Source organism: Schistocerca americana, chromosome 1, assembly GCF_021461395.2.
Source record: "Schistocerca americana isolate TAMUIC-IGC-003095 chromosome 1, iqSchAmer2.1, whole genome shotgun sequence".
Lineage (NCBI taxonomy): Eukaryota > Metazoa > Arthropoda > Insecta > Orthoptera > Acrididae > Schistocerca > Schistocerca americana.
This window is the reverse complement of record NC_060119.1, coordinates 306670155-306696594: the sequence shown is the minus strand read 5'-3', so window position 1 is coordinate 306696594 and position 26440 is coordinate 306670155. Positions and strand designations below refer to the sequence as shown.

Genomic DNA, 26440 nt, shown 5'->3' with positions numbered 1-26440 from the left:
AAATAGTTGAAACAGTGTCACTCACCAGTGAAATGAAATGTTTTACTTTCAGTCTAGCTGACACGACACATTACATCACAAATAATTAAGCAATTAAAAAAAAAAACTGTAGTCAGATGAAAAAAATTAAATTTTAAATACTATGTCACTGTTACTCTATATCTAAAGTTTATATTTCAAACATGAAAAAACAACATTGGAAGTTTCACATTATAAACTAACGAAGTAACACATTGTTTCAGAAAATTTACACATCATTAATCATTACCATAACCTTTAGCAATTCTGAAAATTATAGTCCTTGTACAGGAATACTGACAACCAGTAAATTTGTATTATTTTGTACTTTTTTTTAAATTTTGTATTTTTTGTGCCTAACCATAGTAAAGTCAAATATTTGCACTATGTACATAACCTCCCCCTCCCCCCCCCCTTCCTGACACACACACACACACACACACACACACACACACACACCTGCCCCCCCCCCCCCCCCAAAAAAGGAAAAAATAAACAGTTTCATTACCCATTGCTACAAAATGAAGCAGTTATTCGACATTTAGTGTATGCAACCTAACACAGAACAAAGGAAATATTTCCTGCTTACACTCTGCACATTATATACAAATAACAGAATAAGGTGAGTGACATGTTCATTTTTTTTAAAGGTGAAATAGCATTACATTTTTTGGTCTTTAAGAACAGAATGAAAATTTCTATGACTATCATATTACCATAAGCAATCTTCTCAAAATTGACATTATATGCTATACATATTATGTTTAAAATGGAAGATTATTTACACTATCTTAAAACAAAAATCACATCTCACTATTGGCAGAATTATTTTTACCTGTTTTCTTCACACAATTGAAGTTATTTGTGGTGCAGATGATAGTGATGGGCCTGAGACACTATAAGTAGATCATGATTTAAAGACAGAAGAAGAAAAAGAAGAAGAAGAAGACAAATATTATGATGATGATGTAATCAGTCATTGAGTCACAACATTACAAATTGACAGATATGAACAAAGCTTGCATTACAATTATGACAACAAACAAAACAGTTCAGAGTAATAAATCAACTTCTCTAATTTCTGTTTCACATGTTAAAAATAATATTCTGTAAATGCATCAGTTGGCAATCTCTAGTAGCTTCCTTGAGAATATAGGGATATGGCATACCAATATACTAGACATATAAATGCTACATAAACTTGTACGACATAGGCAGAAGGACTGTCGGTCAATCCGAATATTAGTTGAAAATCTTATCTTAACAGAGAACACATTTGTTTACTACACACAACACAACAATGTTGCTCCTTTTAGTCTCCAATGACCTCTTTGCCATATTTTCGGCACCCTCAGTTTGTTCTTTATTTCATCATATATGACTGGATCGTAGAGAGATAAGGACTAGTAGTAGGACAGGTGCAGCTATGATTCAGTTTTATTCTCCACAATCCCTGTTCCTCAAGGAAGATACTTCGCATCATGACAGTTTCATAATTCATAAATATGAGTAGCTTTATTTTCTTAAGGTCAAAAAGTTTTTTAATTTCATTAGCAAGTGGAACTAATCCAATGCAGTTTTAAAAGGGGAAAGTTTCTACTTGTCTCATACTATCACGAATTAACCAAGAATGAAGCCAATCACAATACTGTTAAATCATGTGTATTGATATGAATAAAATTTCATTTAATCACCTTATCTGTTATTTATTTCAACATATGCTCCCCAGTTACATTGATATCCATTTGGAATGGTGACAAAATGCGCCTTGTGCACTCTTAAGATGTTATTCGATGTGCTACATCAACACTCTAAATAGAAAAGATGATAAAAGAAAATACAAATGCAGTTACCTAAGTGATAGTACTAACAAAATAACTCAAACGCACAAATTACATTTTAAATACTTCTTTAACTCTGTTTTTGTACAAGAGTAGCTGGTAGAATGAGTGTGGAAAATAGAAAGTAATCAAAATCATAAAAAAACTAAATTGAAAATAATGAAGAAGGGAAATCCTCATTGAGGATCTTTTGTAACTCTGTGCACAATGCTGCACATAACTGACATAAAACATATACACTGCACAGTGGGAAGCCATGGGTACTCTTGCCTCTGCCAACTGGACACGTAAGAATGATATGGCAAACTATCTTTCAACTTCAATCTATCTTTCAACTTTCATACTGATGTCAGTTGTATGTGTGTGTGTGTGTGTGTCCCTTCTTCTTTCAAACAAAATCATAGCTCTTCACACGACCACCATCACCCTCAGACACAAAACGCTTGCGGCCCCTGCAAAAAACATATATTTAAACATAAATTACAGAAGTATGTACCAGAACTGAAACAAAAAATAATTGTAACAGACTGGCATACCTCGAGGGCAGCTTCTTAATAACCTCTTCGCCAAGGATTCCAGCTTTCTGACATCTTTCAACAAATCTTTCCAAAACTGTATAAGCTAGAGGAACATCAAGGCAAATATCTGGCATATCTTCATACACTCTGAGGAAACCCTGCAAGTAAACAGCACATTGACTTGCAGCTATTTACTGATTTACTGCAATAACAAAAAGAAACCACCATAAACCACGTACCCTGTCCATCATATCTGGTGTTATTATAATTGCACTGTACAGAGACTTCAATAATTTACACATAAGTTCTTCTGTGTGGCCATTAATAGCTTCTATTGTCATTACAACAGCCTGGAAAAAAAAGCAAAACTGTAAAATAAGAAAGAAAGTCATACAAATGCCGACTTAAACGCAGCAATTAAAACTTTGCTTTTAAACTGAATACCTTCACTGAAACCACAATGAGAATTTGTTTTTCATTATCACAGACTATCAGTGTTTGGGGAAAGACAACAATATCAAATTGAGTCCGCCTAGATACAAAACATGTTCTTATTCGTTTATTTCTTTGTTTTCCAAACTAGTTTCAGCAACAAATATCACAATCATCAGTGTTTTTTTTTTCTAATTCTGAAACATGCAGAAAATAGCATGGTTATACAAACAGAGTGGCACTCAGTGTCAGGACACGAGTGGCCTACTGGGACCATCCGACTGCCATGTCATTCTCGGTGGCACATTATTATATTTTTACTATTCATTTTTTGAAATATAGTTTTCTATGGATACTTTCATACTACCTTATTTATTGTATGTTACAGCATGTTTTTGAGAGTTATTGTCGCTGTTTGCGACATTTTCTGTGCGGTTTTTTTTTATTATGCTTGTTTGTCTTATTTATTTGGCCTGATTTCTGAACAAGGAACACAGAGCACATGAGAGCTATAAAGAGTGACAGCACACACAGTCAACTTTTGCAGAACATTTAATGAACAAAAACCATAATCCCACTAATATTGAAAACGACCTACACATTCTGAAAAACAGCAACAGTCTATACCAACAACTAAGAATAGAAGAAAATTACTACATACAAAAGGCTATAGTCGAAGGGAAAAATGTAATAAAGGAAAACAACACTTTGCAACAACACATTCTTTACCACTCTGAGAGAACTGACCAAGGACACAGAACAGAAAGCACACACATGCAAAAGAACCATCTCCCCATCACACACAGAGACATAAATAAGGAACAGAAGTAGTCTTAATTCGTGGCTACAGTTTTCATAGCCTTTCTTGCCACAAGCGATGCACCTCTCGCAAAACATGCGAACAGCAAGATAGCGTAATAGTCTCGATCATAAACAATGTACGGAGTTTTGTTTTTATGTGTATAGAATCAGCTACATACCATCCAATGAAAGTGAGTACACGAATAGTTATGTAACAGCTCAGTACACACCAAATAACTGGATTCTACAACACTACCGCAACCCCAAGTGTATATTGCTGACATACGAAGTTCACCTTTTTGTATTTTGTATACTAACGGCCACTCACACAGTTACAGATGACATGTTCGCATGGGATGGGGGGTGGAATCACAGAAAATAACTCTCAAAAACATGCTGTAACATACAATTAATAGGGTAATATGAAAGTATCCATGAAAACTATATTTCAAAAAACAAATAGTAAAAATGTAATAATGTGCCACTGTTTGTATAACTATGCTATTTTCTACATGTTTTAGATTAAAAAAAAAAAACCTCTGATGATGGTGATATTTGTCACCGCAACTAGTTTGGGAAAATAGAGGAATATACGAATAACAACGTGTTTTGCATCTAGGCGGACTCAATTTCTGATATTGTTTTTTTCTATGCAAACACAGACCACATGGAAGAGTTCCAAGATAAAATTATTGTTCGGGGAAAGAATTTACGTTGATGGCAAAGGGATGTAGCTACATCACAACCTGGATGCAAAGAGATGCAAGTGCATGTACATGTTTCTTTCAAAGAAAGAAATCAACCAAAATAAATATTGGCACAAAATATTCATTTTGTAAATAAAAAATATACATACCTCGTAAACTAATTCATGGTGAAAATGAGGCACCTCAAGCTCCAGTAAGCATCTGGTCGCTTCCTGAAGATCTTCTGATGATAAGTATTCCTGCAGTAGTAGTGTCATCTGGCGTGTCAAGTATTTTACAGGCCTCAATCCACCACCAACACCCCACACATTATCAAGCCTGACCATACCATGCTTTATGGAAAGCAAAGTATCAGCTCGACTGAGAGCTTTCCTGGCAAAAATCATATATGATTAATGTATGCTTCTATTCTTTTGTCATATATTGTTAAAGATGTAGTAAACATAATTCCCTCGCAATACATACCTTGCATGTTCACATTCCACCTTGTCCTTGTAGCTCATGACAAATTTGGGAGGAAGACAGTCATCAGCCACTGCTCTTGCAATAAAATTGCCCAGAACTGTGGCTGCATCAGGTGTATCCAAAATAAGATCAGGAAGATTTTTCAACAGGAGATCAAATGCTATAAAAAAGGACGAAAATAATTTAATATTTTGCAACACTACTCAACATAAAATTTAAATTTTCTGTCAAATGGGTTCATTCAATTAATATTAAGAAAATATATACAAACCTAAGGCAATGTCTTTCTGTGAAACGACGCGGCCATAGAAGTCTGATATCAGGACCGATGTCATTTCACGGTGAGATGGTTTGTGATCCATTGCAATTTCTATAGCCAGCATAGGAATCTAGAAATAAATGTTGAGATTGCACTTCATCATTTTCAAGAGGTTTCTTTTATGTTTCCGTTTGTTAACACTAAGCTAAGAACGTATATTAAATGAATTACTGCTAGGTTTACTTAATCAATATACCAACCATAAACCTCTTGTTGGCACAGTTCAGTTCATCAAAAGCTAATGCTGCTTCAGCTGTGTCACCATGCTCAAAATATTCCAGAATAATAGGTTCAGCAGCTTTCTAGAATACAGAACAATATTACAAATACCCTCATGATTCAAATCACAGTCGTATCAGTATCAAAAATAGCACTGTCTAGATAATCACCCTAATTTCCTCTTCTGATAACTGTGGAATGATTGTCTCAAGTGCAACATCTCCGCTGTCCAAAGAATCATCATCATAATTTGGATCATTCATGTCAACATCAGCTTCCTCCAGTTCTGATCCCAGTTTACCCCAAACTCCTTTACCTCCAGCACCACCTGTAAAGAAAAGATTGTGCGTAAGAGACCTTTTCATGTATGAATCCAGAATTTTTTTCTGATATAGGAGTAGCTATGACAGCTTTCAAAACATCCACTTGCACCTCCTCCAATAAATTTGCTGAAAAGCTCACTCATCAGTTCTTGAGATACAGACCTCAATATCAAACACAATTGGCTTGGTTTGACTTTTCAGTATTACACTCTAATGCAAAGCAGACTTTAGGTGACATTTGTCGAAGCGAAAAATAAAAAGAAACCGGTTTCAGGTGGAAACGCTTAAAATAATTAAAATTATATGTTAAAAAGTGTGCTATCATTTTTTTTCTTCTTGGCATGATTTTTTTACTCTGAATGGTACAGAATGTATGACAAAAAACACATACCTAGTCCTCCCTATTGCAGAAGGATACTACTACTACTTCAGGTACACACATAATGACAAGAGGAGTGTGAGCATTATTGGCGTAATATAGCTCTCAAATGTTGTATAAAAAGAGAATGCACTGAAAACTATAGAAAAAATATACAGTTTAAAGTTTTCAAATTCACAGCTGTGCAATAAACCAGTAATAGCCTATGTGTAGTAACTGATGTTAATAAGGCACAACAATGAATGAGTGTAAAATGCCTAATGACACAGTAACTGGCTACTGGCTTCACACTTTAAAAAAAAAAAAAAAAAACACCAGAAATGAGTTCGGTTGGAAGAAAATTGTCTTTACTAGGGTTAACAGTTACTGTTGAACCAATCGGTTTTCAGTTACACCGGTTTTTTTTTCCAACGCCAGTTTAACCTTGGTGTTAAAACTGTTCGAAATAATTTGTTTCTGAAATAACCCGCTTAGAACCAAAATAATAAATTATGCAGACAAATATTGGCTGCTTTTCTCGAAAGGAGGTAAGGGTTGAATCCTGGAATCGAGGATCGTACCACTATTTGGCCACTATGATTAACGAGACTGGCATTTAAGAACTCGCGGTAGTATGCCAAGCACACTTTAGCCCAGCAGATTCAGAGCTGTTGTCTTAGCCCCGTATGGCAGCGTCTATTCTGAGGATGTAGTAGAGATCCGTCGTGCGCTAAGGGACTGGGCTCGCCACAACGCCCGTTGTATCTACTTCAGTAGCTGAGCTGTCGCAACGAGTCATCAACCCCACTGCACCTGGGCGAACGACCTTTGTCGCTAAGCGCTGCCCTCACAGCTTTCCATGCTTGCTACACGCTGTTGAAAGAAAGCCAGAACGAAAACCAAATACGCCTAAAGATAACAAATAGCATTATTTCATTTACAAAACTAAACACTGGCTGAAAAACTGATGGTACCTTCAATCTACAAAGCAATAAAGGTGCTTATCAGTAAATGTGCTCCTTTTAGAGGAATACAAAAATCTGGTTTGTGGTTGTAATCAAAATATTGCTTTTCAGATTACGTGGGCGAATTGAAAATTGCAGATGTATGTTTGGGAGACGTCACTACCTCCGATCTGCCTCAAAGATACGAATATACCTCTGTTATCTGTAACCTTCAGGATTCCGCGCATATGAACGAATTCTTTTTACTGTTTATGTATTTACTTTACCACTCAAGCCTAGACAGCAGAATTTATTTTAGCAGTGACCATGGTGAATAAGGCCGTCCTTGTCTCCGAAAAGGGACACACACACACACACACACTAATGAACTAACGCTGCCTGGGTTCAAGGTATCGAAAAGGCACAAAAAAGGCCTGAACTGCACATATCCAATAAATTACTTGTCGAAAAATTACTGATAAGTAATTAGAAGGCATCGATTTCTAATCTAAAATGTTATGTAAATGTGACGAATTAAAATTGCTAAGTATGGACAGCCGATAACATAGCGAGCGCACTTGATACTTTTATTCATTCATTAGGTTCCGTATATGCCATCAAGAACAAGTTCAGATATGTGGCACTATTTAAGATATCCATTAGAAGGGGAGCAGCAAATCAGAAAAACTTTATCATATACTGTATTAAAAATCACTACCGTGCTTTATGCGAACCCAGGACAGTTATTTAGGGAAGAAGTCTTCAGGCACGACATGCAGGTGGTAATTATCCTCCAAGAACAACAACAAAAACTAAAATCCGAACTGATTAAATAAATTGGTTTCAAAAATACCTCTAAGATTACTATGGTGAACGAAAATGACCATAAATAATCCGATCTTTACTCATCTAGACAAGGAATGAACCTTGGAAATAAAACCTGTTTTGAAAGTATGTTAACCTAGTACTTAACTTCCCATTTTGTTTCTGATTCTCCATTATGGAGAAAATAAGGTAGTACTTACCGTTTGTAGAAAAATACCGTATACAATAATACTCAGTTTGAGTTTTTATCCCAGTGGATTTTATTCCCTCCGTCCCAAATATATTTCGACAGCTTTCGTATCTGCCATTCTCCATGAACACCAGTAAAACCGAAAACTAAACATGTTACGCGCTACTGTAGTTGTTTCCCATGACGTCAGTGGTGTTCCATTCCGATTCCGAGATAGTGTCCATAATGGATTGCAATAATCTCCGACGACAACTAACCAAACTAAAAGCCGGATTGCTTCGTATTTTACTCGAAATTGTTGAGTGATTTGACCTCGATCGCTTGCAACATTATTAATTTCATTTATCTTTCTTTCTATTCTAGAGGACCAACTGACAATTTCACTTCCTTCTCATTTGTTCTTCCTTTTCCTTGCATATTCTCTCATCTTTTCACCGTGTCTTCTTTCTTTCTTTCTTTCTTCCGACTACATCACAACTGTGCTCTTACTGCTTTTGCATAGGAATTCCTCTAAACTGAATATTTCACTATTATTGGCATCAAAGGGAGCGATCATTATTACGAGTGTCTGAGAATTTACTCTACAGAAGTTTAAGAAAAGTGTGGAACCCAATGCTTAATCTAGATATCGTCTGTTATCTCAGCAACATATTTGCAAGGATCGCAGTATCTTTACTGCCCTCGAAACTTAATACTGAACAAATGAGAAGTTTAGTGAACATCAGAACAGATGCGCGAATAACTGAAGAATTTCTAATAAAAGGCATTCTCTGCGTTATTATCTATTGTTCAGCGTTGCGACTGGAGGATTACAGTATGTTGACTGCACACGACACGCAACACCACGTTACTACAAAAATTTTACTGCCGACACGAAGAAAAACAGCTGTTACGAAGTACCTTGTACATTGCAAGTCATTTCCTTTCCTGTCCCACTTGCAAATCGAGCTAGAGAGAAACGGCTACGTACATCCCTCTGTAAGAGTCCTAATTTTTCTTATGTTAGTATTCCTTAGGTCAAATTTACGTTGGAGGCAATAGAATCAGACTGCAGTCAGCTTCAAACGCCGGCTCTCTCAATTTTCTCAATAGTGTGTGACCAAATATTGTCTTCCCTCCAAGGATACCTGTGAGTTCATGAAGCACTTCCGTAATCCTCGTGTGATGATCTAAGTTTTCGAAAACAAATCTAGCAGCCTGCCCCCAAACTGCTTGATATCTTCCTTTAATCGACCTGGTGGGGATCCCAAATGCTCAAGCAGTATCAGGAATGGGTCGCACCATAGTGCTCATAGCTCTCAAAGTTTTAGAGTCCATGTTTACTAGTCTTTTAACTTCGAAAGATGGATCCTGTCATAATCCTGAATAATTACCATTTCCCCTGGGACACACTGTATAGAAAATGGCAGCGGTCCTATCATATTTCCCTGGGGCACTCCTTACGTTACCCTTGTCTGATGAATACAACGTACTGGGTTCTATTAGTTAAGAAGTTTTTCAGCCACTCACATATCTGGGAATCAATTCTGTATGATCGACTATCATTAACAGTCTGCAGCAGGGCGCTGTGTCAAACGTTTCCGGAAATCTAGGAATATGGGATCTGCCTGTTGCCTTTCATCCGTGGTTCGCAGCAGGATATCATGTGAGAAAAAGGGAAAACAGTTACGCAAGAGCTATGCTTTCTAAGTTAGTGCTGATTTGTGGACAAAAGCCTTACCGTCTGTAGGAAATTTATTATATTCGAACTGCGAATATGTTCATGAAGCCTGTACCAAACCGATGTTAAAGATAATGATCTGTAATTTTGAGGGTCCGTTCTTTTACCCTTCTTATATACAGGAGCCACCTGCGCTCATTACAAATTTATTTTTTATATTGACAACGATCGAGATATTATCTCATTAAAATCTGCTTTCCTCCGGAATGACTTCTGTCTCCAGGAACAGTTAACCGTGTAATACAAATATATGTCCTGACAGTGGTTGTACGGGAAAGTCTTTTTACTACTTCAGCGCACGGTTAAATAGGAGAAGAATAGACTTCCGAGCGCCATACAATTTTTCAGGGGCCTGACGTACAATGTGCGACTTGCTTATCACTTGCGGCCATAAATGTTAAAAGCTCATAGGTTGTTCCAGTGCAGTAACACTACTACTTCCATATTTATAACACAATGTATTGGGAATGAATGCGGAGTTTTCGAATACGTAAAAATGTGGTTAATTTCGATGTGTTAAACGACCGTAAGGTGTACCGTTATCCGCTGTCACACCGCCGTGCTGGTAAACATGTTTTTATTGCGTCATTCAAGCGGCCAAGGAAACAGGTAACGCTGTCTCTAGGCGAGCTAAAATAAAAGGCCAAGCCGGCTGGGTCGCCTCAAGGTCAGGCGCGGTACAGTCGCAGCCGGGCTTGTAGACTCGTGTGACTCCTGCGCTGCTGCCAGTCTTCCGTATTGATTTCTTCGGCTGGTTACGATGCAGTGTTTTTAACGAATACGAATAACAAACTCCACAGGATGTCAGACGCTGGGGTCCGCACACCAGCTAGTTAAATGTGCGAGCGTCTGCCTTGCTGCTTGTTTTACTATTCATCTGGGGGCAGCCACACGTGTCCCAACAAAAATCCTTGGCCTAGTGGGCTTGTGGCCGGCTGACGGGCTACGTGCGGCCCGCCGAGGCCCTCATGTCTGCGCTTGGAGACGGGAGCTTTGAGCAATAAATCTGCGTCGACACGCAACATGCACTACTCATTTCGGCTCTACATTCGGGCGAGGTATGTGATGAGTGCACCCTTTCTCCAGTCATTACAAGCCTTAAATCACAAAAAAACCTCGATTTGTATTCACTGTGCTGAGAAATTATTTCTTTATGTAAATGCCGACATTCTTCTTGAATGACTTACATTTTACAGAACCAATCGTGCTAGGGTTTTTCGCTCTACCCATTAAAAACGATATTTTTGAAATAATTCAGACTTCCATTTTCTGCAAGAGGCCTAGTACTTCGAATCCACAAAATATGCAGACCTTTGAGACTATAAAGGAAGCTGAGAAAATATTTGGCGAAACTGTCCAATGAAGCTGTTCCAAAAAAAAACTTAACACTAAAACAAAGTAGACCAAGAACTCGTCTAAAGAAATGTTTGCCCACTGCGTAGCCTCACTACATTGGTTGTACTAATAAACTATTAGTGCACACTTCTACTGCGTAGCCTCACTACATTGGTTGTACTAATAAACTATTAGTGCACACTTCTGTGTGCAAGTTGAAAGCGACGTTATGGAATTTCAACCCATACCGCTATAAACCTATCTCACCGTAAGAGAATCCAAATTTTTACTTGTAAAACTTTTTATTTGTAACCAGAATGAGTAAATTCTGTAGTCTTTCGTATACAGTGAGAAGTTGAACAAATTGTTGATATAACAAACCAATGGTTTGCGTAGCAGCGCCGCGCCAATGCTGACCTTCAGCGGGAGCTGGGCAGCAAGAACGTGAGCAACTTGCTGCGCAGTTAGCGCGGGGACGACCCCACACCCTTCCAACCTGTTTTGCGTCGCTGTCACCTATTTTCGGAACTGGCACGATTCTGGAATCCAAGTAGCCACGGTTTTCTACTGTCCTCACTGATATTCTCCTCTGTTTTAAAGAAACAAAGGAATGAAATAATTACACAATCTGTGTTGTGTTTTAGTGCTGTCTTCAGGTATGAACACACGAGGAACATTTTGCAGATTAGTGAAAGGCTAATAAGAGGCCTTTTGTTACCAATCGTAACAAGCAATTGGTTTGATGATTCAGGAGGTGTCTGCAAATCCTAATGTTCACGGTTTGATCCTTGATTAGTCAAAGCTCTTTCGGGAGCTCATCGTACCCAAGGTAATATAATACACTGCCAGTGAAAACTCATGTTTGTTCGAATTTGATGTTAGTTCAAAAAATGGCTCTGAGCACTATAGGACTTAACATCTGAGGTCATCGGTCCCCTAGAACTTAGAACTACTTAAACCTAACTAACCTAAGGACATGACACACATCCATGCCCGAGGCAGGATTCGAACCTGCGACCGTAGTGGTCGCGCGGTTCCAGACTGAAGCGCCCAGAACCGCTACCGGCCGACTGATGTTAGTTATAAAACCCTTACCTTCTTGGATGAATAAGGTATTGGGCTGAAGGAAAACCTACTTTACTTCCAACTAATCTTGCAGTTGGTAGACATAATTTAGAGAGAGAGAGAGAGAGAGAGAGAGAGAGAGAGAGAGAAGGGGGAAACGAGTTGGTGAAGGAGGAGGCTGATTACCCCAAGGGGGGAAGACGACGTTTTACATCTTTAACAGATTAATGGGATAAAATCTTTCAATGATGATTAGACGCTGGAGCCAGACGCACTCTCACAAAGGTATATATTTCCGCTGATCGTCTTTGCTGTACACGTATTTTGACAGCTATGGAGACGTAATATTGACATGTGGCAGCACGCAGTTCGAAAGGCCCCAAGATCTGCCACAACGCAAAGGTGCATTGACGATTTACTACGGACACGCCACACTATATTTAAGTATCAGTTAATGACGCATCAACGATATAAGCCTTCGAAAGATATTATGATAGCTGACACAAAAGACAAAGCTTCGCCGTAGCATAGTGGATCAAGTCGTGGATTACGTTACGGTGTCCAACAACGTCTGCCTCTGTATGCTAATTTTTTCTTAGTCTTTGCATTTTAAACATTCTCAGACTTCCTTATGAATGTAATACAAGTATACTCTGCAATATTCGCTGTCATTTACATTTAGGTCTGATCACAAACATATGTTAAATATATGGCTGATTATTTCCGAATACGTGGCGATTCCCCAATGTGTGGTTAGGCAGGAACCTAAGAAGTCAGCTTAAACTGGTGCGAGTGAAACGAGCATCAAAACATCATTCTTCTTTGTCATGGAGTCTCCAAAATTGTCGACGATATGAGTACAGCAAAGGCGATCAGAGAAAATATGCTCCTCTCTGTGAGAGGAATGCATCAGGCAAAAACGTCTAATTGCCATAACGAATAAGTTTCACATAAGTCTGGCCTGAGGTAGGTCTAATACCCGTCGTTGATGAAATATTACATAATTATATAACTAATTTAGAGCTCCCACTTTTACCACTAGCAGTTCCGAAATAATTTACTTCGCACTAAGATACGAAACAGGCTGAGCTCAGCTATTTACAAACTTAACAACAGGCGACTCAGATAAACAGTGCCTATGCGGCGTGTGTTACGTAAGACGGCTGCGTCGACGCTAACGGAGGGAGAAGGGAAAGTCACAGCCGGCGGGGAGTGCCACGTAATGCTCTGCCAACGCAATAAGGCGCCTTGGCGGCTAACTCCCCCCATGCTTACAGGATCCGTGCACAAGCACGCCTCCAGAACAGGGGCGCTGCAATATAAACACAGCGGAATTACAACGGCAGTTTTTTAAAGTGAACACGTGCTAAATTAGTTGGCATTTCTTCTGCCAGATTCTCGTTGCAAGTTAGTTACCTCCATTCTTTGCTCATTCTGTACCCAGCCACTATTTCACTCGTTGCAAGTAATCTTCAAACTGTCGATTCTCCTGGCAATGATGTTGATCTGTTAGTATTTTTATGTTCCTGCGTGCTGCATCACACTATCAAGGGCGAAGAGCAAGCCATATGGAGCCCCTTCGCCCAAAAGCTTGCCTATCTTGCATATCAGGCACATAGGCATTCCACAGCCATGAAATTTATTTAGCACATACTATAACAATTGTTTTTTCATTGCTCCTGTTATTACCCTGTAAACGTCATCCATGGTGTCTGCCTACCTAAGCTATTGCTTAATTTCAGTGAGGATTCCTTCGTGTGCGTGAACGTACCCATTAGTTTCCAATATTCTGACACTTTGGTACGGAGCCACTACCTGACGATAATTTAATGAACTAGAATTTCTTTACACTGAAACTAATTACAAATCAACTTCAGCCTAAAAGCACTGAAAGTTCCGAAAATTACTGCAAAAAACCCAATTGGTGGACACGCTCATTGCAAAGACAGCTGTTAATGGTCGTTTCTTTGCCGTTTCCAGTCAGTCTTGAGGCTGCAAATGCACCCAGGGCACAGACCAGTAGGGTGTGTCCAGCGGAGTAGAGGAGGAGGAGGAGGAGGAGGAGGAGGAGGAGGAGATTAGTGTTTAACGTCCCGTCGACAACGAGGTCATCAGAGACGGAGCACAAGTTCGGATTAGGGAAGGAAGGAAATCGGCCGTGCCCTTTCAAAGAAACCATCCCAACATTTGCCTGAAGTGATCTAGGGAAATCACGGAAAAGCTAAATCAGGATTGCCGAACGCAGGATTGAACCGTCATCCTCCCAAATGCGAGTCCAGTGTGCTAACCACTGCGCCACCTCGCTCGGTGCAGCGGAGTAGACGGCGTGGCATTTGTAGTCTCAGGACTGATTGAAAACGCTAAACAAGCGGTATTAACATTTGTCCACTGCAGTGGACATGTGCATCACAAGGTTAAAAACGCAAAACGTCGAGCTATAGATTTGTAAAGCAAAACATCTACGTCAATTTAGTAGACAAATTCTGTAATGGCAATAAAACATTTTTTATCAGATAAATCCACAACAAACTGGATTGTAAAAAATGGCCTTTTTTAGCTCTTGACGGGTCCTCTTTGATAGTTAACGAATTATTCGTTACGCGTTAGTTCAGTTATTGATTGTTATTCTGAGTGGCGTACCATGTCGTTCCTGAGCACTTTTGTTTGTTGACAACGGCACTGTTCGATCGCTTATAGGAGGGAAAGACTGCAGGTACACTCGATTTCAAAACATTGTTAATATTGAGTAATTTATCGCTTGTAAGCTGCTAGAACCAATGTATTACATACTAGCAACTCTGCGAACTGCCAACGGGGCACAACCTTGAATTATACTATAAACATTACACATATTTCAATACAAATCGAGTGCGATACATCCAACCCTATGTAGGGTGACTAAATTAGTAAAGACTGTGTATATATAATCTTTTGAAAACTGCATACACTTAAGACATCTATTTAATAAACTGTACTATGATTACTTGCTGCTTTTGCAGGATAAAATCAAGCAAATTTTTTGCCCATTTTCTGCCAGTCTCGTCAAATACCAGTTACACAGTGAAGAATACATACAATCTGCAACACGCCTGTTAATTACGAAGATCATTCTAGTTGAATTAAACTATGAAAAGTAGGTCCATATGGACGTGCATTTCTTGAAAAAACGAAAAAATGCTAATGCAGTGTTAAATCCACAGGGCAGTTATCTACATCTACATGGATACTCTGCAAATCACATTTAAGTGCCTGGCAGAGGGTTCATCGAACCAACTTCACAATTCTCTATTATTCCAATCTCGGTTAGCGAGCGGAAAGAATGAACACCTATTATCTTTCCGTACGAGCTCAGATTTCCCTTATTTTATCGTGGTGATCCTTCCACCCTATGTAGGTCGGTGTCAACAAAATATTTTCGCATTCGGAGGAGAAATTAAACTTTTGTTACTTACGAGGATTCCAGTGGAAAAAGATTTAGGGCAATGAAGATTTGTGGAAACATTGAAGTTACACGCGGAAGAGCAATAACGAATAAACCATTGACAGAACCATTTTAATTTCCACAAGAGAGGGTAACGCTGGTAAATTTTGTACCAGTTTTATGTTCCAGGTTACAAACATCAAGTGGCAGCGTTTGTGGGCAAAGAAGTTTGTTTGGATACCTTTTCACAATTGTTCGCAGCACTGTTTGAACGGTGGACCATGGAATGTTCTGCTGTCGTGTCAACTCGTGCACTGTTTGAAGATCGCACACTGCACTAGCAGTCTCAACAATGGCAAAGGTAACTTCACCAATTTGTGGCGCAATTGGCCGTCTGCCTCGCCCACGAGCAATACCCAATTCGCCAATTAATTCGAACTTCCGACTCATGTTCTTCAGCGGAAACAGGACCTCTCCGTATTCCTTTAATGCGTCTACCGGCGTGTCATGACACTAATCCAGCAGCACATAATTTGACCATGACATCATTACTATAAAGTTGGGTAGCCACACGGTAAATAATTTTGCGTCTATACTGGCTCAAGTAGAGAAAGTTGAATTTTAACCACCCTGTAGAATCATCTTTCAGAATAGTATATACATCAAATGTATTCTCATTACATTCCTTCAGTCTCCTCTGAATACAGAGGTTTGTGAAATTTATAATTAACATCAATTTTGGTGGTCTCAGTTTTTTCTTAAGTTGTGAGGCATTGAAAACTGAAAAGTGGGTAAGATAGCTTCATGTGAATGGTAGAGGAATGATTTCATGCCGTCTCTACATATCATTCACGCTTCACATCCCGGCAAGAGCAGTTGCAACTCAAAAATGCAATATTTGAGAAAACTCAACTTGCAGAATTAATTCTATAAAACTCATACTGACATAGTGTAAGCTTCCCTTACATTTCAATTAAGTACTGTTGACAGTAAATTCCCTTATATTCTTCGTGGGCTTTGGGACACTTCGTACATATTTTTCAACAATATGAACCAGACGCCGTTTTTCGACTTGTGTCACTTTCCTCGGCTGTGTGCGACTTGCGTTTTTGAAGCTAGTCCATCAAAAGGGGGAGGGCGCTTACTGTTCTGTAATTAATTTATTGTAAACTTTAGTTTTTACAATGCCAGTGTAGTCAGAAAACTTTATTTCCGTCCTACAGTCGCAGGCTCTACATCTGATATAGCAGCAGATTTTCTTAACGCGTAGTATTTTTAGTGTTACCTTCTGGTGTCACTGACCTAAGTTTTTGCTGCGTGAACAATTCTATGGAGGTAAGTGCACCAACATTTGTGTGTATTAACAGCGTAAAACAATGCCTGAGAAGAGCCTTATCATCATCATCATCATCATCATCATCATCATCATCATCATCATCATCATCATCATGGACACAGAAATCCTAAATTAGAAACAAGCCGGAGTGAAGTAGGACTACCGTACTTAAATCACAAGAAAAGAAACATGTTTTCAAACTCAGGTAGTTTCTAATAAATTCAAAATTATTTATTTCAGCATGAAAGGAGCGGCGTAGTTGCCGGGCAAAATCGATGCGGATATGCCCGCTGAGAAGTGAAAGTGTTAAGCGCGCTCACTGGCTGTGTTGCCAGGCTTCCGTAACGGTTATCTGACGCGCTGAAACAATTAAAAATACACTACTGCCAACATTGTATTTAGTTCCTCGCACTAATGTACATGTGGCTATGCTATGCAAAGATAGAAGCAGTGACCGCAATGAAACGCTCTGCATTCTGTATTATCATCGTTCTCCCATAAACCATAGAACTGAAGATGAAAGCAGTGCACAGGTTGCTACCAACTGACAATACTTCGGTTTTTCTAGCGTTTGAACTATATATAGCTATATAGCGTGCTGAAAATTTTTAAATATCTCAATCATCGGCCATAAATCATTTCCTGTCGCAGTTCCTACTGTATTTTTCCAACATTTGTCCGTAGACTTAGTCTACTACTACGATTTTTCAAACAACTAAGCGTAGCGATTTTTCCACCTTGAACACAGTGCTTCAGTTTTCTCCTCTCGTTCACGCGTATTGCGTAGCTAACGTGAAACGCTCTGAAGAACCAAGAGCCCGGAGGTCTACCAGTAATAAGGGCGGCACCCATAACTTAGGAAATTAGGTACTCAGCTTATGATTACTAGTATGTGATGTGGCCTTGATCGTCTAATTGCACAATTCGTGGTGCAACAATGACGCACTAGAAATACACAATTGTAACTTGTCAATTATTAATGCATTTGATTTTATGGTGGTTGATTATACGGTTGCTGATGGGTAAGGATGAATCTTTTCAACATACGCTAGGTTTCGTAATCTCTCGACGCTTCTGTCAGGTCTTACATGACATTTGTGTATGAAGGCGACTTTGGATTTGCAGTGTTTCGTCTAAAGGCTCTTCATCAAGCTACGGGCTTATACACGATCTCTGATGCAGCATTTATTTAGAAATTAATTCCATCCTTATATCCCAGAAGAATGGAATCTTTTCTCCGAAGGTTCGTCCGAACGTCTTAGGGCATAGTTTTACACGATCATGTGATTTCGGATAAGGGAGGATCACGCTTATCGTACCAGCTATAAACCCTAACGTTTTATTTGTCTGTCATCAGAACCAACGATACGACTTGGCATGTGATATTCATGAAACTGACACACGGTAAAGTTCCGTTTAACAACAGAAAAGATCCTTACAAACTTTGTATTTTGTACCCAACATGTACTGCATGCTAGGACGCCAAATTTCCGCCTAAATTTTCTCGATTAGTGCTGTTGGACACTACGTAAAACTGACGTTAACTCAGGAAGTTGTCTAGTCTGCTGATGTACAATAATGAAATAAAGGACGCGACTGTTGAGAAAGGAACTCTAAAAACGGCAAAAAATCTGTTCATGACCTGTACATGGAAAGGGGACCATTCGTAGGGAATAAGATAGGCATCCTCTTACCTGCGAGCTGAGTTCAATGACCTTTATGGACATAAACGCCTCCACTGTTTTTGTGGCCAAGAATGCCTTATTTTATGTTACTGGAATCTCGAGATGAAGGGGTCGCACAAAGGAGAATTTACAAGGAAGCACAGGAATGTACAGAGTGATTGACACAATATCACACACTTCTGGCCCCATGCTTGATTGCAGATATAACGATCTGTAACTTGTACGTCTCTGGTTCACTTACCCTTCCATCTAGGCTATTGGTAAGAGTATTTTATTATTCAGATATAAGCAACATGCTAGCATATTGATAATATCTGAATGAAAGTGTACAATGCCCAAAAAACAGAAAAAGCCTGCTCGTTGTACAGGCATGTAACAGGTAGCTGTTGCTTAGGGAATGGGATATTTATAGCAGGGATTTTTGGAGCATACGTTAATAAGGTATTCTAGCGATGCTTTTGAAGGTGATTCATTAGTAATTCTGTGGTAATCTGATTTTTTGTTGGATCTAGTGACCAATGCTTGTTTACTACCTTCTACACCCAAAGCCTTAACAGCTGCTGCCGATAGCTGATAAAGATTGATGAGTACGCCAGATGTTTCGGGAGTTAATGTTTCATTCATCCTAACTTCCGAGGTTATAGGGATCAATGGCATATGTGCCATACGTGCGTCGTTCTTGAATAGGCATTGAATCAGAGGGCAACTTACGTTGACACCAGGTTCCACAAAGTGGTGCGCAGATAACTCATGCCCTAAAGTGTACCACAAAATACGGACTCGGCAAGGAAATGTGCCTTAATTACGCACATAAGACTGGACAACAACGAAGATTTGGACACGAAATAGCAGCCGCATGACTAGTGGAAAATATGTACAAACATTAAAAAAAAGTTTTGCATCACCTCGGTTCCGAGACCTGTACAGAAAATTGAATAGTGATCAACATAAACATCATTTCCGCCCTTTTTATTGCTCAAGAAAACCACACATTGTATGTTGTACCACCATTCAGCGAGACCTTCACAGGTGGTGGTACAGATTGATGTACCCACCGATGCCTCTAATACGCAGTAGCACGTCCTCTTGCATTGATGCATGCCTGTATTCGTGGCATACTATCCCCAAGTACATCAAGGCACTATTGGTCCAGGCTGTCCCACTCCTCAACGGCGATTCGGCGTAGATGCCTCAGAGTGGTTGATGGGTCACGTCGTCCATAAACAGCCCTTTTCAATCTATCCCAGACATGTTCGATTGGGTTCATGTCTGGAGAATATGCTGGCCACTCAAGTCGAGCGATGTCGTTATCCTGAAGGAAGTCATTCACAAGATGTGCACGATGGGGGCGCGAACTAACGTCCATGAAGACGAGTGTCTGCCAACATACTGCCGATATGGTTGCACTATCGGTCGGAGGATGGCATTTACGTATCGTACAGCCGTTACGGCGCCTCCCATGACCACTAGCGGCGTCCGTCGGCCCCACATAATGCCACCACAAAACAGCAGGGAACCTCCACCTTGCTGCACTCGCTGGACAGTGTGTCTAAGGCGTTCAGCCTGACCGGGTTGCCTCCAAACACGTCTCCGACGATTGTCTGGTTGAAGGATTTGCGACACTCCTCGGTGAAGAGGACATGTTGCCAATTCTGAGCAGTCCATTCACCATGTCGTTGGGCCCATCTGTGCCACACTGCATGGTGTAGTGGTTGCAAAGATGGACCTCGCCATGGGCGTCGGGAGTGAAGCTGCGCATCATGCAGCCTATTGCTCACAGTTTGAGTCTTAACACGACTTCCTGTGCCTGCACGAAAAGCATTACTCAACAGGGTGGCGTTGCTGTCAGTGTTCCTCCGAGCCATGATCCGTACGTAGCGGTCATCCACTGCAGTAGTAGCCCTTGGGCGATCTGAGCGAGGCATGTCATCGACAGTTCCTGTCTCTATGTATCTCCTCCATGTCCGAACAAAATTGCTTCTGTTCACTCCGAGACACCTGGACACTTCCCTTGTTGAGAGCCCTTCTTGGCACAAAGTAACAATGCGGACGCGATCGAACCGCGGTACTGATCGTTTAGGCATACTTAACGATCGACAACACGAGCCGTGTCCCTCCTTCCTGGTGGAATGACTGACTAATCGGTTGTCGGCGCTGATCATGCATGGCTGTTTACATCTTTGGGCGGGTTTAGTGACATCTCTGAACAGTCAAACGGACTGTGCCTATGATACAATATCCACAGTCAACGACTATCTTCAGGACTTCTGGGAACCTTGGTGATGCAAAACTTTTTTCGATGTGCGTGTTATCTGAACACCACCTTTGAAATCAGCACAACATTTACTAGGTCTCCACTGTTCAACAATGAACTGGTTGGACGATTTGTTAGAAGGGGACAGACGCGTCACCTAAGTAAATTCTAATTACAAGATTATCAGTTAGTCATTTTATAAATCCAACAACAATTCAGATCGGTACGACTAGTTTCCGACAACAGTAATACGGAATGCATTCGATAAGTCACCCAGAAACTAAATAAAGGAAAACTTGTCGAATTAAAAACTGATTTTCTTGTAAATCTTATATGGAGCTCCACATTCTTAGCTAATGTTCACGCTTCACTGCAGTGCAAGGCTACATTCCAGGAAAACTACGGAAAAGCCTTGCTAACACATAAGTTTCGGCCACCATCAGTTATTTTGCTGGTCAAACAGCGGTCCCTAATTTAATTCAACTGCATTTCATTACTCTTGTTGTTCATCTATTAGCCTCCTTCTAAAACAATACCATTCTGTTCAACTGCCCACCCAAATCTTTCACTGACCGACAGTACCGTGTCATCAGCGTAACTCGAAGTTTTCATTTTTGGCCACGAAATTTTAAATGCTTCTACAATTTTTTCTTTGGTTTCTTTCAGTGCTTCCTCAAAGAATAGATTGAATAACATCGGATGTGAGCTACAATCCAGTTATCTCTAAATCTACAAATGTTACACAAGGTAGATTTGCCTCTCGTTAACCTGTCTTCTAAGTCGCAGTGTTACTATTATCTTGGACGTCCCTACATTGCTCCGGAAACCGAACTGTTATTTCTCGCGGTCGGCTTCCACGAATTTCCCATACTTCCGTAAATAATTAGAGCCTGAAATTTGCAGTCATGTTTGGAATGTGAGTGAAAAAGTCAATACTGCAAACTGGTTAATTTACTGGACTCTTCGAACTCCTCATGACTGACTGCTTTATGAAATGTCAAGGTGAGCAGAAAAATGGCATTTATCAATTGTTGCTGGGAGAACGTAATAGCAAGTGCCCTACGGTAATGTGCAGTGATAAGATATAATAATGCCGTTTTCGAATGCGAATTTCTCTCTCTACCTAAAAATCTTTCGTATCACCTTCTTAGTCTTCATACAACAAAGATGGAAACACCAGCATCTTGATCGTCAAAAATTTCGAAACCTAAGTAACTGAACTACTTATTTGAGCAGATTCGTGAGGCCTTCGGTAACGTAATACACTATTAACACATACTAACAATAACACTGATCGTCCAGAGGCAACTGTAGTTATAAGAAAACATTTTAAAAGCTCTCATGTTTTCAGAATAATAAATACTCATTTTGTGGAAAAAAATTCAAATTCAAGAATACTCCAGGCATTAAATTTCTTAACAAACCGTTTCTACTCTCCAGCTTTAACTACTTAACGTGCGAGTATTAAGAGATACATTTCTATACCTGATAAATATTCCTAGGACTAATGCCATCCTGTCAAAAACTACTAAACTTTGGGTGTCCTGGGAAGCTGGCTTTTGCGTTTTAAGTACAATAGAAATAGAGTCGAATGTGTGAAAATTACAAGGGTTGGTTTAAATCTTTTGGGTGGGAATCTTGCGAAAGCATTCAATTAATGGTTACTTATTATTAGTTCATTTATTATTAGGAAGCAATTTCCACAATACTCATGTTATACGCTACACTTTCTTGACTTAACGACTATATTACGCAGCCGGGGCCGCACACGCGAGTCCGCGACCACACGGTGCCCGGTCGTTCACACAGTGGGTGGGGTGCCCAGAGGTGACCCAGAAGTTTCCAGCTCTCCGTCCGACGCCAGTGCCGCAATGCGGCTGGCCACGTCGCACAAGATACCGGCTCCAGTTTTCTCGCGTGCTCGGACAAATGTACTATAGTAGCTGCTTTTGCTTTTAACCATAGTAAAACTAATAACTAATTTTTGACGTTTAATCGGACACATTAACAGCACACACATTCATTTCTAGTGCCTAGTATGTAACTTAATATGCACAAGTCTCCAAATGTGCGGAAGCAATAGCCCCTTAAGTTCCCAACAAGAGGGTGACAGGTTTAAATTAGTGCTTTTCTTGTCGTGGATGTTAATAAAAATGGCACCTTAAAAATAGTATCATGAACAGATTGCTGCATACTCCCAACAGAAAGATTCAGAACTAGTCGCTTTATGGAAATTGTGGCTTCTCTAAATGTTTTCATGGCACTTATTCATGGGTGAAATGGCGTATTGTTGGCATATGCTTACTGTGTCAAAGACTGCAGAAAAGAACCACCACCCACAGACAGATGGCAACATCTTTACGTGTAATTGGAAGCAATTTGCGCTCAGAAAACAAAACAGTAGCTAAAATATAAATGTTACTAAAATTTCATTATGACCAGACTTTATTCATTTGTCAAACAGGTAGAGAATGCCAATAATAACATCTAATTATTGGAGAGCCTTATAAACATGCCCAATTTTGCCCACCTACTATCCTAATTTAAGATCACACTCCTTATAACAAATATTCTACCACCACTAAAAATATGAGTAAACATCAAAGACAAGCAGGATAGCATAATGTGGTTTTGCTTCCGATATATGTGACACACAAAACTGACTTTTAACTATATCTGTTATCAACTGCACACAGGTCACAGTTACTACTAACTGAAGAAGTGAAGCATTCATCAATCCAAAGATTATTTTGAGGATCACAGTGCTTTACTAGGTATGGTCCAGTTGCAGGTGGTATGTCATTGTCTTCTTCTGGCCTATGGACAGACTTACCCAGCTATTTAGAGGGGATTCTACACCACAGAGCATCTTGGTATTTTCCACATCAATAAAAATTACCAATATGCAAGAAACTACAAGTAATAGACAAAAATCCTAAGACTGGCCAGGGACCAAACAGAGACCTTTGGATCTATAGTCTGGTACTTTTCCACTGAGCCACTTCTTACTATATACTAAGATTAATGAAGTGAATTCACTAATCACTGACTAACCTGTTTCTGTACTCGTGGCCACAAACGCACTCACACTTTTACTAGACAGTATACAGCTGAATCCATGGGGAAGAAATTTTCAGAACCAATAACTGGCCGAGAGAAAACAGGTAGTGGCATTGTTCTGGTTCATCGCACTGTGCCCCACTGCCCTGAGCTGTGTACAGGGACTTGCAAATGAAAGGATTGGAACACATACTTCAGATGTGGATACATAGCTTGACAACACCCTTGGTGCTATTCAACAGCTGTAAAAACTGTGCCTGCAGCACATTCTCCATATCTACTTTATTTCACTTCAGTCAATAACTTAACTGTGCAGGCATTAATAATAGTTCACCCAAACAATATGCACACGCTTCTACCAGTTGTAGGAAGGCAGTGGGGTACCCCAACAATTACAGTCTTGCTGATTCCTACACGATATCCAATGCTCACAGGGTGGAATATGAGTGACATTTATTGTGACTGAGCATTAAGAAACATATGTTGTATGAACTTGCACATTATTTTAAACTCCACTTATAACAGAAGCAGCTGACAGTATCTGGTCCTGCAGGAACAATCTAACATATGACATTGCCAGGCTGCAACTTACAAATTGAAACTACTGTTAGGTTTGTATTCTATATCATAGGATACCTTCCTCAAAAGTGAAAATATTAGAAAATTTATAACGCGAGGTAAAAAATTACTCTTTAGGTTTATTTTCATAGAATAACCAACACACTATGTCTGCCAGTTTAAACAATAAAAAAGTTTTTCGTTAAAAGTATACAGTACACGTAGTAAAAACTGTCAAAATAGATTAGCATCATGCCACCAGTGTGCACACATTGTCTAATCAATCATCTGTTACAGTGAAATAACGAGAAACCCTCTTAATGATGGTGCACCACAACAATAACAAATACTAAGATTGTATTTTAATGGTCACGATCCCTGCATATCACACTTTTGTGAGGGAAAAGCACGTCTAGTTTCATTACGTTTCCATGTTGCATATGATAGCCTATACTGAACATTCCCCTCAAAGTCTGGCACAAAACAAGCAACAGAAAAAACAACAACTTTGAAGAGTACCAACCTGGAGAAGAACTGAAACATCAATGACAATTACAACACACAGAAAACACCGTTTAATTTTGAATGGATGGATAGGATATTCTGGCAGAACGACTGAGCAACCTCTTTAACTTTTGTTTCAGCTCTTTTTAACTTTTGTTTAATGCGACATTCGGCCTGCCTAGTGATTGCTTTGCACAATTATTTTCAGCATGATTAAATCTGTTCCCTTCTGGCCACTTCACATTGAAGTTAATTGGCTTAGGCCTATTTGAATGTTTGTGAGTTCCGTTTGCATTCCACAAAATCCACAACAAACCAATGAAGAACCGTAGCCGGACTAACTGCTCTTCTCCACCACAGAACACTGAGCACAATTGTAAATTACTGAAACTGTTCACGTCAAACATCGTAGGAACTGTTTTTTTTACCTAATTATACCGCTATAAAAATAACTCTCCGTTGCAGATCTCTCATTTGATAAACTTTGTTTTGTTAAGGGAAACATTCCTCTCATATCTAACATTCACAAATATGCTTATTATTATACTTGTACAATTTTGGAGTAAAATATTTCTTCTGCTCGAAGTCTCTCACACGCAATTTGCAAAATTAATCTAACAAAAATGTGTGTCCGAAATATTTCAATCAAAGCCGATCTGTTACAAAAACAGAATAACTGGTGTACCTGCTTAAGAATATATATATTCCAATTTCAATTACTTCGCGCGCCTTCAGCTACTGAACAAAACTAAAGACTAAAACGCATAAACTCTTAACTTTGCCTACATTAAAATAGTTGTTCTCTATCACCTCCTAACAAGAGCTATATTTTAAAATTCTGAAAGTACTGTCGGTACTTAAAGGGCGACTTACTGATAAATCTTACCTTTCTTCGGCAGTCCTCTGCCAAAACCATTTCTTGGTCGACGGCTATTTTTCCGAAGAGCAACCGACGTACCATTTGTTACAACTTCCTTGCTTAGCTGCTTGATCAGCCTTCTAGCTTTGCGCTTAATTCTGTTATCCACAGAAACTGAGTCAATAGCCTTAGAATCACCTGGACCGGCTTTTCCAGCAATATCGCCATTCACGACGCCATCTTCTGCTGCCTCGTCAATATCATTGTCCTGGCCGTTAATCATATCCTGCTCCATCATTTTAAAGAAAACCACTCTCAAAGGCAAACAAGATCGATTATACTGTTATCTTGCCAATTCCAGTGCACCAAATATGAAAACTAGCAATCCTTTCACGGTCACTTCAAACAGAATACAAGTCTAAACATCCACCAACCAGAACGATCACAGCACAACAACATTCAGTTCCCGTTTACTTCCTCAAGTCCGTGTGCACACGTGACGTTGGCGCATGCGCAGTAGGGAATATCTTATTTTTGCTTACAAACAACGTGATAACCTTGAAACTGCCAAATTGAGCTTAAGAAAGAGTAATTTAGATACAAAGCGGAAATAACGCGGAAACCTATGTACATAGTCAACACAGTAGAAATATGGCTCTTAGTAAAGCTCTTACGTTTTCTAC

General features: G+C 39.5%; 1 protein-coding gene across 1 annotated transcript; it reads right to left on the bottom strand.

The window, feature by feature from the left end:
* Window positions 1-972: 972 nt before the first annotated feature.
* LOC124596064 (programmed cell death protein 4) lies at window positions 973-26236 on the bottom strand. The gene is made up of 9 exons (XM_047135046.1): window positions 25785-26236; window positions 5491-5648; window positions 5302-5403; window positions 5054-5171; window positions 4783-4942; window positions 4467-4689; window positions 2617-2727; window positions 2396-2535; window positions 973-2311 (listed from the first exon to the last, which is right to left on the bottom strand). The coding sequence occupies exons 1-9, from the start codon at window positions 26053-26055 to the stop codon at window positions 2248-2250; spliced, it is 1347 nt and encodes a 448-aa protein (XP_046991002.1). The 5' UTR covers window positions 26056-26236; the 3' UTR covers window positions 973-2247.
* Between the last annotated feature and the right edge of the window lie 204 nt (window positions 26237-26440).

Bases quoted from the DNA above. Each gene is read 5' to 3' on its own strand.
- LOC124596064 (XM_047135046.1), bottom strand. From the start codon at position 26,055: ATGATGGAGCAGGATATGATTAACGGCCAGGACAATGATATTGACGAG. The intron at 5,649-25,784 runs GTAAGATTTATC...TTTTCTTTACAG, and splicing joins CAGAGGACTGCCGAAGAAAG to GTGGTGCTGGAGGTAAAGGA. The intron at 4,943-5,053 runs GTTTGTATATAT...CCTTTTTTATAG, and splicing joins ACAGAAAGACATTGCCTTAG to CATTTGATCTCCTGTTGAAA.